Consider the following 16,354-nt stretch of genomic DNA (forward strand, 5'->3'; position numbering starts at 1 on the left):
TTTCCGGCCTCGCTTCGAATGAAGCTGAACGACGTAGGTTATATAGTTTGACGATCACTATTTTTTCGCAAAAAAAAACAAGTACATATAACTAAAGCACGAGTAGTTGAATTAATCGAATAGTTCAAAGGAAATAATATGAATGCGAATAATCCCCGAATAATGGCCGCTAATGATCCCCGAATAATGGCCGCTAATGATTCATAATCGTTCGATAACATTCATTTCTAATCGAATACCACTAGTACGAATAATTGAATAAATCGATTAGTGGATAGTTGCTCGCCGATTAATCGGTAATCGGATACACCCAATTCTTTTTTTGCACGGATTTTTTTTGCACGACTTTTTTTGCACGGTTTCTCGAAATAACACGGTTTTTCTAAAATTTCACCAACAACAGTTGTACACCCAATTCTTTTTTTACACGGATTCTAGTACGCGGAATTTTTTTTGCACGGTTTCTCGAAATAACACGGTTTATTTTTGCACGGTATTTTTTTACACGGGACGCATCCCCCGTGTAAAAAAAGAATTGGGTGTAATTGAAAATTTCGGACATCACTAGGTACTCCACGTTAAACGAATCAGGTAAAGTCCACTCCAGATTAGAATTTGACTTGGCCATTTTATTTGCCTTACCTAGCTCTGATTCAGCTTACCTAGCATTGATCGACCTATACTGAGTACCTGAGGTAGCAAATAACTTGCTAGGTAAACATTGTTTATTAAAACTACCTACCCTTTCTATACAGTATAAATTCTAACGCGCCGACAAATCGACATCAGTTTATTAGTAACTATTGTTTGAACAGCAATTACGAGTACATTTATACTTTCTGGAGAAATCGACATTATGAATAACAACTTCGAGCGAAAATCGGAAAATGGCGAGCTAATGATGAGGTTTCTGGCGCAATTTCAGAACTTTGAAACAAAAAAACGCCAGTTACAATGCCACAATCAACAGCTCACCGAAGAGAATCTACTGTTACGCAATGCATTACAAGGCATTCAACAACAGCTTTTTGCAGCGGAGTCGACCATTTTGCAGCTGCAACATGAAAAACAATTTGTGAAAGAACCACCAATTTCCGCTATCTCACCGGATAAAATCCAACAACAGGTGCTCAAATATGTGTCTCAAGATCGCCACGAAATGGCCATGCTTCTATGCACGGACGCTGTGGATGAACTGGAGAGAACTTTTGGACATGATCATCCTGATGTTGGGGCCATATTGAGCACCTTAGCGCAAATCTACCGAGATCAGTGCAACTACAAGGAGGCTAGACGTCTATTACACGACGTGCTAGCTATCAGAGAGAAAACTCTTGGAGTTCATCCTGATGTCGTCGCAACCTTACACAACCTTACTACACTGTACGATAACTGTGGCAATTCGCAGCAAGCAGAGATATTCTGTTCGAAAGCCTTGGATATGCAAGTTCGTTTGGTGGGTGAAAGTCATCCGGACGTAGCGAAGAACCTTCACGTGCTGGCATTCCTGTGCCAAAATCAGCAGAAATTCGGAAAGGCAGGTTTTTACTACGAACGAGCGTTACAGATATACGAAACAGTTTTAGGACCAGATGATCCAAATACGGACGCTACTAGGAACAATTTGGCTATATGTTACGTAACCCAAGGCAAGTTCAACTATGCAGAGGTACTGTACAAAACCGTGTTGACGAGGGTACATGAGCTGAAATTCGGTCCTATCACTGTGGACAACAAGACAATATGGCAGATGGCAGAGCAACGCGAGGTCGACAAGGGTTTGAGTCGTGACAATACGCCATACAATCTTTATGGAAGCTGGCACCGCATCGACATGGTAAACTCATCCACGGTTCAGGAGACTTTGAGGAAACTTGCTACCTTGTACCGTAAACAAGGGAAACATGCGGCTGCCAGCACACTAGAGAATTGCGCTGCGCGAATGACATTAGCCGACCAAGTCCCATCTGCAAAAGAAAGAAGAAAAATAAAAAGAAGCAGCAAAGCGAAGAAAACCTATAAATTACCAGTAATTAATAGGTTGAGGCGTGAATAAATACTTATTTTAAATATCATTTTAAATTTCTTGCGCTTAGGGAAAGAAAGAACTTTCAATCGTCTATACTTATAGTAAATAGTTGTGTTGCTTATTGTGTTTTTTGTTTGATTAAATTGATTTGTTTGATTTGTTAACTGTCAATTCAAATTTGTCAATTTGTTTTTAATGGATAGTTATTTAGGCATTCCGAAAAAAATCGGCCTTTCGTGATTCGGCCTTTCGCGATTCGGCCTTCTGTGATTGTTGTTGAAATTCGGCCATTTGGATTTCGGCCATTCGTGATTCGGCCATTCGGTATCATCCCTTGGTTTTTACACAAAATAAACAGAAGATGTCGCCGATTTTACTTAGTTACTTCTAACAGCTTAAAGCCCAGAACCGTTCTGTGGTGTGTCACCAAGCGCGCTTAAATCCGAACCTCGTGCAAGGGAACACAAAACAATAGAGGAAAATTGGAAATCCTCTACAGGACTAAGACAGTCTCAGCGCTTTATATAGCCAGACCGTAAAAAAGCCTATCATTGCTTAATTTGAATAAAACCGAACAAAGTATAATAATAGGACTATTTAGCGGTCACTGTCCGAGCAAACGCCATCTCAAAACGATTGGTAGGCTGGACAATGATATTTGCCAACTCTGCGAATTCGAAAGCGAAACCGCAGAACATCTGCTCTGCCAGTGCAGTGCACTAACTCTTCGCAGACTAAGAATTTTCGGTAAAGGAACAATGGAACCTTTCGAAGGTCTGCAAATCGTAATCAGGTAATAAACTTCATAAGAAGTTCAATGCCGGACTGGGAGAAGAGGTATGAATTGACAATGACAAACACTTCCATCAATAGTGTTATGTCGGCAACTAATACCTAGACAAAAGAAGAAGTATACCACAATACAATCAAAATAATGGTCGCAGTGGTCAAATCTTCCGACAAAAAAAACAGCATAAAGCCGGGGTTTATTTATTTATTACATTCACTATGCCTTAATGATATTTGAATTAATTAGAATTGTCTTAATATTACGTTTGATCACTTCTCTGGACAAATTAAAGTCAAAACCTCCTGCAACTCTATTAACCCATTAAGCCTCACACTTTTCCCAGCAGGGATAGAAAGTTGAAACTTTCAGGAGAATTCTCTTTTAGGTCAACTAAGAAAAGGCCGCTAACATGTATTTTTAATTTTGACCCTGTGTCCCGCACAAAACAAAACGCTACGTTGCGAAAACGCAACGCTGGGCCTTAAGGGTATACCGTTTTTGCATACCTTCATTATTATGCATATAAATGCTTCATACTTTTTTACCGTTAAATCAAAGTTGGGATTTTTTTTGTGATTTTGAGTTTTAATAAAGATTAAATGAACGACTTAGAGAATTACATGTTATGTTTTATGATAGATATCGAAACATTTGGGTTGGAGACCATCTTTGCACTAGACGCATAGTATGCAGTTTGAATGCTAAATGTATATCATCGCAGATGATTAAATGCCTACCAACGCGTTCCGGAAAGGTTGTAACATGAAATTTGCGTCCATGAAACTGTCGTTGCCATCACTCAATTCCTCCAGATATTCCGGATGCAAAGGTACTTTAACAATTTTATTACGCTCTTATCACAACGGCTTCTCCATCAGCCATCAGTGTTGGAAGCTGCGAATTCTATGTTATGTAAACTTTTATAATGTTTTCGGGATATTTTAAATAAGCGAAAGATAAGATTTACATTCATTTGTTTACTAAAAAGTAACGACATCAAATCAAACACAGCAGCGAACGAACGAAAACAAATGTTCCCGTTGCAAATTTTGAATATTGCAACGCAAAGTTTCAAACCTATCTTAAAATTACAAAAATAATCAAAATTATGAAACAAAGTTTTTTTGGCAAGCAACCGATTCTTACTAACACTGATTGATAGGTCAAGCGTTAATAGAGGTAAAATCGAGTTTTATGAGCATTTTTCCTTAACTGTCTAAAAAAAAGCAAAACCTGTTGTTTTGTCACAGCTGTAATTATGTTACATGTAACATCTGACCTTTGAGCAAAAACAGGTCGATTAGATTTTTTTCCAATCTTTCTTTGTTTCTCAGGGTCCAAGTTGATATCTTCAACCGGGCCTTCTCTAGAAACGAATGAAAGTGCGTTGCGTTTTCGCAACGCTGGGAGGAAATGGGTTAAATAACCGAAGAAACCCAACGATATTACCGTATATGACGTAATTCGTCCGCCGTGCGGTAAGTTGTAATAATCCTTGATTTCTCAGAGTTCTTGGTTGTACCTGTAGCCAAATACTGTTGAGCAATGCTGGGCACTCAGTTCTAGCAATTAGGACGTCAGACACGAGAATAGCACGGGCAACATTGCGACGGACAACTAATGTATCCAAATTGATTAGAATGGATCCCTCCATGAAAGCCTCCGCTATACGGCCTTGATACGATCAATTCCATTTTGGTAATGTGGATTCCAAATTTGGCAACAATACTCGAGAGATGAACGCACCACTTACTTACTTATTTAGCCGAGAGCCAGGGTGGCTCTTGCAGTATCAAGAATTCCTCTCCATTGTACTCGGTCCTGGGCTACTCGTCGCCAATTCGTTGCGCGTCTCGATATACGCAAGTCGGCTTCAACCAGGTCGAGCCATCTAGCACGTTGAGCCCCTCTCTTCCTGGTGCCGGTGGGGTTCTTGAAGAGAACGGATTTCACTACACAGTCATCCGGCATCCTTGCCACATGGCCGGCTCGCCGTAGTCTCCCAATTTTCGCCAGGTGTACGATGGGAATCTCTTCGAGCAGTGCCTGTAGCTCGTGATCCGCCAAAAAAAAGTCCGCAACACCTTTCGTTCAAAAACGGCAAGTACACGTATGTCTTCCGTAAGTAAAGTTACTGTCTCAAGTCCTTAGAGGACTACCGGTCTGATTAGCGTATTGTACATCGTCAGCTTTGTGCGGCGGCGTATGCTCCTTGATCGAAACGTCTTGCGAAGGGAAAAGTAGGTTCGATTTCCAGCTTGAATGCGTCGTTGGATCTCCTTACTCGTATTATTGTCGGCGGTGATCAGAGATCCCAAATATACGAACTCATCAACCACTTCCAGTTCATCGCCGTCAATAGTCGCTGTCCGTGGGAGGCAAACGTTACTTTCTCGGGAGCCTCTTCCTACCATATATTTGGTTTTCAACGCATTAATTTGTAACCCTATCCTCCTAGCCTCCGTTTTTAGTCTGGCGTAGATTGCCTCCCACGGTTTCTAGTAATGATGTCGAGGTCGTCTGCTACTCTTACTGAAGATCGTTCCTCTCGTTTCGATGCCCGCTCGCCGGATCACACCTTCAATAGCGATATTGAATAACATACAGGACAGTCCATCCCCTTGCCGTAACCCTCTGCGCGATTCGAAAGGGCTTGAGAGTGTCCCCGAAACGCGCACGTAGCACATCACTCGTTCCAGAGTAGCTTTGATTAGCCGCGTCAGTTTGTCCGGAAAACCGTACTCGTGCATTATCTGCCATAGCTGTGCGCGTTCAACGGTATCGTATGCTGCTCTGAAATCCACGAAAATATGATGCGTGGGCACGTTTTACTCTCGACATTTCTGATGGATTTCTCGAAGAGTAAAAATTTGATCCGTAGTAGCACGGGCCCCCATAAAGCCCGCCTGATACTACCCTATGTATTCTCTTACCATTGGGGATAGACGACGCAACAAAATCTGGGAGAGCACCTTGTAGGCATACCTAGATCTTTGATGCAGTTAGTTCTTCCAATGCTAATTATCATCAATTTTTTACTGCCACCTGACGGCCAGTGAGATACGAACGTAACCAACTGATAACTCTGCCGCTGAATCCTAGCTATTACTACTACCGTTTCAAAAATTGCTCCCTACTGTACTCAATCCTGGACTACGCCCCGCCAATGCGTTAAGCGTGTCGACACACGCAAGTTGGCTTCAACCTGGTCGAGCCATCTAGCTACCGCAAGCAGCACCGTTTCGGAATTTATTTATTATCAACGACTCAAACAACGGTACGTGCACACCGAACGAGACACAATCCGAAAATGAAACTACGTCAAGAAAGACTTAAGTCATGATGACACACACACGTCGTTTTAGTTTGATTGTACTATTTGTATATGCCGTTGCAAGTTCGATGATTTTTGTTCGAATATATATGTGTCACACTGTATGTTATTTAATATCGCTATTGAAGGTGTGATCTGGCGAACGGGCATTGAAACCAGAGGAACCATCTTCGGCAAGAGAGGTAAACTCTTAGCCTTCGCGCACGACCTTACCATCATTACTATAAACCTTGGGATGGCGGAGGCAATCTACGCCAGACTAAAAACGGAGGTTAGGAGAAGTGGGTTACAGATCAATGCGTTGAATTGGCAGGAAGGGGCTCCAGTCCAGAGAAAATAACGTTCGCCTAACACGGACAGTGACTATTGAAGGCAACGCACCGAATACAGTGGACTTTCTCGCTGTACGACATCAACGGTGACGGCTGTATTACCAAGGAGGAAATGAAAGAGATCGTAACCGCCATTTTCGAGGTAATTTTATTTCGGGTTACCGCAAGTGGTAATCTACACTTGTTGAAGGAGGGATGAAAGAAACCGGTTCACAAGTATTACGGGTTGGCTTTAATGTAAACTGAATTTTTACGTTCAGTTTATTTTTATTCTGTTTAATTAAAAAAATTTATTTGTTTTAAATTTTGTTCCAAAGAACACATTATTTGACAAATTTTTTGATTTATAACGTAAGAAAATTTCCCATTATAAACATATGTCTCTTCCTTAGTAGGGGAAATGTGTATAATGTGCCCCCCCCCCTAAGCATAAATGGATATATCTCCGCTATACTTCCCCAAATTAATGTTGGTATTTAAGCAGACAACCAATTGCAATTGTTTATTTCATTTAGTATTGTGGAATAAACATGCTAGGAATTATTTAATAAAAGCACCTAAATGTTGTGTTTCTTGTCTGCGCGGGGTAAAATGTCCCATCCTGCGGTATAATATGCCCAATGCGGTAATTTGAGTATTTCTACCAGTGACAGACCAACTCTATTTTGTAGAAAGTGAAACTATTTCCTTTGTTTTGCAAAATATCGTTATTTTATGTAAAATAAACCTAGTTTCGGCCTTCTGGTGCACTTTTTCTTTTCTGCATGGGGCACATTATACTGCAGTTGTGGCGTTTTTTACCCGGTAGTTGAATTACCTAGAATTTGGACGTTGGTAATAAATTATTCCCACCACGGTTGCTCTACAATACTAATTGAATTAAATAATGGCAATTGGCTTCAACTTAGAACTGTTTACCTATGTTTATAGCCACATTTGCAAGGGGTGCAAATTGGCCTGCTTTTACTTATTTGAAAAAATATTAATAGCAGATTTTGACAAGAAAATAGCTTATGGAAATGACGCCAAAAGTTACATAGGAAGCTGCTCAAAAACAAATTTATTTTTGTTTTGTTTTTACAGCATGTGACAACTGTCATACTTGCATAGTAGGCTAGTTCCATCAAATACTATGGTTTCTGGGTGGTTTTGCATTTTGATTACGCTTGTTTAGCGAAAAACGAAGGGGGGCACATTGGCCAGGGGGGGCACGTTATACACAATTCCCCTAACCATTAATTACAAAATATGTAAATTTTTCTACAATTTTCAAAAATTCCCCAGCAGTATTTTCATATTTTTTACCCTAATTTGTCATGCGTTGCATTTAATGTACAACATTGTGAGGAGTAATAGCAGTCTTTTCAAGTGAATCATTGATTAAATTGTGTTGCTAATCTTTAAATCTCACCTATAACTGGGTGCAAATTTTGGGTTGTTTGATGTTTAATTGTGACCCCTACTACTGATTCTACTACCTATTATAAATTATCTTTTTGTTTGGCAGCTTCAAGCCGGGGTGCTTCAGGCGGTATCAGGAACTCGTATCCACTCTACTAGGTTGTGGGTTATTCGTCGCCAATTCCTCGTCACTTGCAAGTCAGTTACAACCTCGCGGAGCCACGATGATTTCTTCTATTTATGGTGCCGTGGCATGGCGGTGGGGTCCTTGGGGAGAACAGATCGCACCCCCAACTCCTATGGTGAACCCCCATTTGGAAAATGCTGTTCTAATATACAAATATTAGAAATAGATAGGATTATTGTTCCCATTCTCTCGACTTGTGACAGAGTTGCTAGTTTTCTCAATGAAATGTCCCCATTCCGTAGCTTACCTACTGATTTGGCCTTATGTCTTATGACAAAGCCCGGTGGACAAAACGGCTCTTTTCTGTGAGCGATTCTGAACCGTTCATTTCCTACTGCGATCAGATTCAAATGAGCGGCTTTGCCAATCCAAACCCGTTCGCCCATCCAGGCTTTGAGAGCTAGCATTACGTAATTCCTCAATCTAATTTAATCCATTACAGCTGATCTCCAGTTCCGCCTAGTGATGTCCGTTAATCGTTCGATTAATTTAACTGATCGAATAACAAAGGAATATTCGAATAATTTTTAATCGAATACTGTCAGCACGAGTAGTTGAATTAATCGAATGGTTCAATCAGTACGAATAATCCCCGAATAATGGTCGGTAGTCGTTCATAATCGTTCGATTAATCGAATTATTCAAAGAAATATTCGAATATTTTTAATCAAACACCACTGGCACGAATAGTTGAATTAATCGATTAGTGCAGAAAACGCTCACCGATTAATCGGTAATCGAATAATTGAACATTTCGGACATCACTAAGAATGAGGGCCTCGTAAGGGCCTGCACAGTGTCGTCGTCTTGAAAGTAAAAACAAGTTAGATAAAAAATCTTCTCGGTCGGTGGTTTCTACACTTGATGAAGGAAGAGACGCAATGTGTGTGTCTAAAAATAACCCAAAGCCAGATACGTCGCTACATTAATAAGGCGGGTTGCGCAGTCTACTTTTGTCCAGCGTACAAGTAGCAGCGCCCAAGCCACACGCCCTGGCGGGTGTTGTGGGTTCGAATCCGGTTATAATCTCTGAAAAGGTGCTTGGTACGACCCATGCACCTTCCAGCATTGGACAAAAGGTAGGAGTCACAACGACAACTTGTTAAGTGTAGCTACATATTACCCCCCCCCCTTACCTGTCCACTCTTTCCCCACCATTTTCTAAAAAAAATTCATTGCTTTCCCCTACCGTCCAGTCAGCAATTGTAGAACCACCGTTTCAAAAAATATTAATACATATTAACACTGTTTTCTTGGACCTAAGGCTGTCTGCTTTTCAGTACAAATAACTATTACTCTGACATACTAAAATGCAAATTACAATTTTTAAATACAAAAAAAAAAATCTGAGAAATAGGTACTGCTTCGGAAATACGTAAACTTTTCAGGATCTGGTATTTAAATTTCGTGATCACACAGTTTCATGTGCCAATCCTGCCTATCCCTCCTGTCAATCTGTATGTATAAGCATGTGAAGGTAAAGTGAAGAAAAATAAAAACTGGAAAACAACAATTTTCAACAGCATACCTACGTTACGCAAAATGAAGCCGATAACATTAAAACTTTTCACGTTGCTTTTGCAATCATCGAATCAATTGTGTACCACAGTTTTTCCACGACATTGGTTTGACTCTTTTTCTCGGTTGGTAATGTTGGTAATTGAGATTTCACAATGTTACGTTTCCAAATTCACTACCCACTGCCTCATTCGGCGTAAAAGTTTTTTTTGTACATCGTCGCAGATAGTCAAGCTTAAACCGAAAACATGGTTCCAGTTTTCAGCTTGATTGCTGTGCATTGTAGCTAATGGCGAATCCAAATTCCCAAACTGTGAGCAGTTTCGTTATTTTCTACATGTGATAAGGCAGCAGGTAATCCGGGATTCGGGATAAATAATTACCGCGAATTCGTAAAAATTGTCGTGTGGGAAACCACACGAAAAACTTCGCGAATTATTAATACGCTCGCTACCAACAACACGGTAATTCCCGAGCGGATGTTTCCGATTTGTGTGTTTCGTTTCATGTGCTTCACTTTTCCTATTTGACTTTGATGAATTAACGGCACACTCAGAGATTTTTTGTGGATGAAAGCGTATAATTTGTTTTCCAAGTTGTGAATGAAGGATCGCACGAGTCGACGAACGAAGACTTATGACTTGCAAACGAAGGGTAACGCTCGATTGAATTTCCGTGCATACGTTATATTTCCTTTGTACTTTTAAAGTGACATTAAAAAGTTTCATCATTATAATTCATTGAGATTTTGATTATGATAACATACAAACCATTTGATTTGTCCTTAGAGTAGGCGTAGATTTTACTAGATTGGACTCTTAGGTACTAGATTTGGTGATTGAAGACGTAAAAATTTAATAAAGAAAATTATGTGGCGGCTTGAACTCATTCAGAAATAATGCCAGTAATGAATTAGGAAATTAAATTTCTCAAGTGTAACATTTACATCGATAAGAATACTACAAAGCGTTATATTGATATTATTTCCATAAATATTAAATTAGTTTGGCTACATGAATCCGAATTCATTTTACTGGTCTTGTTGCTTTCTGAAAATGAAAATTCTGCATGTTACATATCAAACTGAAATAGACATCAAACATATTTTTACAGTCGGTCAATTGTTGTACATATTTTCTGCCAAATGCCCAAAGTGACGCGTTGGCAGAACATATTTTTCACATGTCAAAAATTTCAAAGAAAAAAATACACATCATAAAACGACCGCCTAAGGCACTCACCAACAATATCAAATTAACGGGTAAAATTGGAGCATCAAACACATGTTCCTGTCAGTCGTTGCTTATTAGCAGAAGACGATTAACACGGAACAGACCCAAAGAGACCGGCAAACATGGCCCCGGCAGACAGATCGGATGAAGGATGTGTGATACTTTCCGTATGCCACAGCCAGTCAGGCACCAACAGCATTGCTTCTTACCATTAATGATATTTAATGATATTTCTGTTTCTTCTGATGTTCGTATTTCTTGCTCGAATACTAAATACTATCCAAACATCTAAATTTACAGTCTTATTTCCTTGCTTAGAATTAATCAAAACGAAAAGTATGTATAAGGCTTAAAATATGCATGCGGAATGGCGTGTGTGCCAACTGCAGAATTCATTGAGATGGTTTCATCGAAATCGCTCCTAAATTTATTCGGTGCCATTCTGTGTGGTCCCACTCATAAGGCAATAACACTGTGTAGATTTGCAGCATAACAGCATAGCATCAATCCACAGCCCATTGAGAGTGTTGAAGTTAGCGCGCGATACTCCCAACATTTTATACATAGTTGACTCACAACCGAAAGCAACAATAAACAATCCAAATGACGAAGAAAACGACTTTGTCTGTCAGCTGTGGTTTCCGCATTAGTGTCGAGAGAATTTTCTTTCAAGTGCATCGAAAATCCTCGTTCCCATCCATCACCCCTAGACTTCATGCATGCGTGATATTTAGAAACTTCTTAACAGAACTGATTTATTAAGGTAGAAAGAAAAATGGTCAACACACAGAGTGAAAAAAAACTATCTTCTTCGCCACATCCTCCGACGATAAACTCAGCTCTAAGATATATTCATCAAACAAGCACCGCACACCCTCGAATGTGTTAGACTATAAATGAAAATGTTTAACAAACCCGGTAATGACTGTGGGTGATCCGGCAGCACAAACGAGGAGAGCTCAATCGCCGAGGGGGAGCTGTCGAAGCATTTCCCAACATTGTCACGTAATTTCCCAGCAATGCCGTGCCGCTAGACGTCTTTAGCTGCTCGTCACAGTCGCCACCCCTCCGTCTGTCACGTCGTCACCGTGGTGCTGTTGGACCATTATCATGACTCCATCAGTCGTCATTCGAGGTCATTTTTCCGACTTCAGATTGTATGAAATTGAAATCGATAAAACACTCAACGCATTGTTAACGATGTTTCGCAATAAGCGAGCAAATATGCGAGTGATTTCTAACAGGTCGTCCAGCCTATATGATTTGTCGGTTCGATGTTGATCGGAATCTTAATTAGTAAATCAGATAATCTATGCGAATTTCCAAGCTTGAACATTATCTGGCTTATCAATTATGAATGCGGTGGAAGTCAGACCGATAAAATCAAATAGTCTAACCGAGCCTTAAACAGGAATGTCGATTTGCTGTGTACCTACGCGTCCCGTTGCTCCGCAGCATGGCAAGACGGGGTCAGAAACTGGGTGAAAGTGAGATGTTGGTTGAATGGTATCAGATTTGTAGCAATTTCACGTTGGATATAATTATTGGGAAACATTCGATTACCAGCAAAGAAGCGTAGTTAAAATGCTTTAATGTAAGAGCAAATTTCTACTGCATACAGCGCAAAAATTGCCCAACCTATGCCAAATCGTATTAAGGTGCGTTTAGGCAACATGTGGCATGCAACTTTTTCCAAACTGTTGCCCGACGTTTCCATGCAACTATAGCAACGTATCACAAGTATTCAGGTGGTGACAGAAGCAACGTTTATCAACAACTAGCGACATGTCGCATTCCGCATGTTGCATTCCACATGTTGCCAAAAAATTGCCCAGTCTAAACGCACCTTTAGAGAATTAATTGCCAATAGAGAGCTAATAATTCAAAATTATGATATTTTGATCAAAAATGTGTGCAAAACTTACTTTCTTTCTTATTTACTTACTTAATTGGTTTTCCCCACAAGACAAGTTGATTAGGGATGGGAACTATCATTAAAAATCGTTACTGATACCTATCAATAGTTTCAGTACGTTACTGATAACTATCAGTAAATATCAGTAATTTTACCCATCACATATAATGCTGTATGTAGCAAAAAATAGGCAATTGTAATAACGGCATTATTCATTGTAACTTTACATTGCAATTTATCAGGTGGACTTCATGGGGGCTCGCGCAACTACCGACTAAATTTTTATCATCCGACAGATCTTGCAGAAATGTTGAGGGTACATCGTGTCCTTGCATCACATCTTTATTGATTTCAAAGCAACATACGATACAGTCCATCGAGACCAGCTATGGCACATAATGCACGAAACAGGTTTTCCGGATAAACTGTCGCGACTAATCAGAGCTACATTAGAACGAGTGATGTTTTTCGCACGTCTCGGGGAAACACTCCCTTCGAGACGCGGCGAGGGTTGGGACAAGGTGACAGCTTATCCAGTATACTGTTCAACATCAGTCTTGAGTAGGATTGGGCAAAATTCACGAAAGTATCGATTATTGAATATCAATATCAAATCCGCCGCTTTATCGATACCGTCGATATATCGCTCGTGAGCCATCGATATTAGACTTATCGATACTATTTAAGGCGGCATTCTGGGATTAGGACATGCTACTCAAAAAAAGGGATTCATAAAAATTATAAATAAAATCAATAAAAATCAATAAAAAAATGTTGAGCAAAGAGAGTGCCCCCAAAACACGCACGCAACACATCACTCGCTCCAGTGCAGCTCTGTTTCGGACACGTCGTTTTGTACGGAAAACCGCACCGCCTATCACAGCTGTTCGCGCCCGACTGAATCGTATGCTGCCCCGGAATCCACAAAAATATGATAGGCTGTACTCCCGACACATCTAGATGATATGCCGAAGAGTAAAAATTTGATCCATAGTAGCACGGGCCTCCATAAAGCCCACCGGGTGCTACCCTATGAACTCTCCTGCCGCCATAGCCTACGCAACCAAATCTGTTGATGGCTTTGACCAGTGTTATACTGCTGTAATTACAGCAAGCTATCCGATCGCCCTTTCTGTAGATGGGACAAACCACACCCGCAATCCATTCGTCCAGCCGCTCTCTCCCGAACCCCTGAAACTATTCAGTGATGTGTCGTTGCTGGCGGTTCTTGGCCATTCCTGCAGAGTTCCGCCGGGAGTTTCTCCTTTCCGGTTCTAGCTCTGCCCGATCTCTGTCCCACCTCTGCCACTTTCACCGCTATTATGGCGCGTAAAAAGCTGGAAAGTCTTCGTTAATGCCGTCAACGCCCAATACTACTCTCTGTGCTCTCTGGTCAGATTTGAATTGCTGAAAATCGCATATCGTATGCACTTACTGTTCAATAACCGTTAAACATGCAAGTGACATTGTTCAAGGTTTTGCATAAGAATCAATTCCAAGGGGTCGGACACTCAGTACATTGTGCCGCGGCACTTCAGAGATATCAAGCGGCACACCTCCGGTTCAATTTAACATTTGCAATGGGAGCACTGCCAGGTGTCAAAATCATCTCGCACGATTGCCAGATCTATAAGATTTAACAAATCTTGCAGCTCGGCACTTACGGTACAGCATCGGCACAATTCGGCTCGTTTCAAGTCGCCTAACATAAAAACGGCTGTGCCGAGTGACCGACCCCTTGGTCAATTCCAATAAAGTAAATTTGAGAATTAAACTTAGTAGCTACCTGAAAAGAAAACAACGCGTGAAAAAATCCTTAAAATATTGCTTTCTTGAGCATTTCCTGGCCTAGTTTTAGCCTATGTTTTTTCAGCTGCATATCCCGCTTTATCAAAATAGTATCGGGATGAAATTATCGATTTAGCATAATATCGACGTCGTAAGTATCGATGAAATATATCGAAATATCGACCTTCGAGTATCGATATCGCGGGTATCGATACGGTATCGCCCAATCCTAGTCTTGAGGCGGTGTTCCGACCAGCGGGTATCGAAACGAGAGGCATGACTTGCAAGGGTAGAAGTATATGAATCACGACATACTTTCACTGCTTGAGAATCCCAGAGACTCCCATCTACATCTGACGAAAGTCGGTAGGCTACGGTGGGCCGGGCACGTCGTAAGGATGCCGGACGGCAGAGCAACGACAACAGTTCTTTTCAACAACCTCACCGGCACCGGAAACACAAAGACTCAACACGCAAGATAGCTTGACCAACTCGAAAGTGATTCATGACTTTTGAGACGACTGGGAAATTTGTGACGAATGACCCTAGATCGAGTTGAATTCGCGTTGACAAACGTAAGCTGCTGCCACCTCCAAAAGTTTACTGTAGGGGTGAAGCGGAATAGGAATTTCTTAAAGAGCGCAAGAGATCGAAACATTTTGGCAGATTTTCACCCACACGTACATATGGGCATTTCTACGAGTGTGCAAGAGATCGTTTAATGCCGTCAACGCGAATAGAGATGACTGCTCGAAATAGCACGAGCCACCCCGGCTCTAGACTGCTGACGACAACGACGACATATTGTGTCACTCTCGTCTATCGTACGCAACTACCGACCATTAACTTTAATCCAAATGATTTTTCTAACAGGACGACGTAACTGTATCAGTAAGCATCAATAACTGCGAAACCTTACTGATACTTAGTGGTATTATTGCTTACTGATAATTATCAGTAATTAATGATAGTTTTCCCACCCCTAAAGCTAATGAACAGAATTTCTCTACAATTCCTTGGACACCGACTACTCTCCGCCAGATCTCGCTCTACCTGGTCTAACACCATCTTGCTCGCTGCGCCCCTGATCGTCTTGTTTCTATCGGATTTGAAGCAAACATCATTTTTACAGGGTAGTGGTCCGGCATTCTAGCAACACTTCTAATTGTATTACCGAAATAGAATGTAAGGTACAAGTGGATGTAATATATATTGATTTAAAAGCGGCCTTCGACCGCATCAATCATCGAACACTGCTTGACAAAATCTCACATGTGGGTGCTTCGCAACAGTTTGTCACATGGCTACGCTCGTATTTGTGCGATAGAGTCCTGCAAGTAAAACTTGAGTCTAAGTTAACGTCGCCGTTCACAAATAAATCTGGTGTACCACAAGACAGTAACTTGGACTTTGTTCTAGGAACTGGTTACAGACTGGTATATACTGATGATCTTAGTTGCATCAAGGATTGTTGCCGTCTTCAGACAGTTTTGGACACAGTTGTGAATTGGTGTAAATCGAACTACTTGACTGTCAGCATTCCCAAATGTGTTTAACGACATTCCACTATATTAAATCGCCGATCGTATTTAACTATAAAATTGATGGTCAAATATTAAAAAGGGTCGATTGCGTTAACCTCTCAGTTGGCTTCGAGGTATGATGCTGGTCTAATAAGCCAGTCCAGTCGTCGTATGTTCGAATCTCGACTGGGAAAGGCTGTTAGAGTCAATAGGATCGTAGCAACTGGCCCTGCAATTGTCCTGCACTCTAACAGCTGACTGCGAAGTCTGTCGTATAAAAACAGAATGTCAAGTTTCGATAACGG

General features: G+C 40.9%; 1 protein-coding gene across 1 annotated transcript; it reads left to right on the forward strand.

Moving 5' to 3' along the window:
- The first annotated feature begins 856 nt into the window (after window positions 1-856).
- On the forward strand, window positions 857-2,056 carry LOC128740433 (kinesin light chain-like). Its single transcript, XM_053835973.1, has one exon. The coding sequence runs from the start codon at window positions 857-859 to the stop codon at window positions 2,054-2,056; it is 1,200 nt and encodes a 399-aa protein (XP_053691948.1).
- The last annotated feature ends 14,298 nt before the right edge of the window (window positions 2,057-16,354 follow it).

The sequence above is a fragment of the Sabethes cyaneus genome, chromosome 3, assembly GCF_943734655.1.
Source record: "Sabethes cyaneus chromosome 3, idSabCyanKW18_F2, whole genome shotgun sequence".
NCBI lineage: Eukaryota > Metazoa > Arthropoda > Insecta > Diptera > Culicidae > Sabethes > Sabethes cyaneus.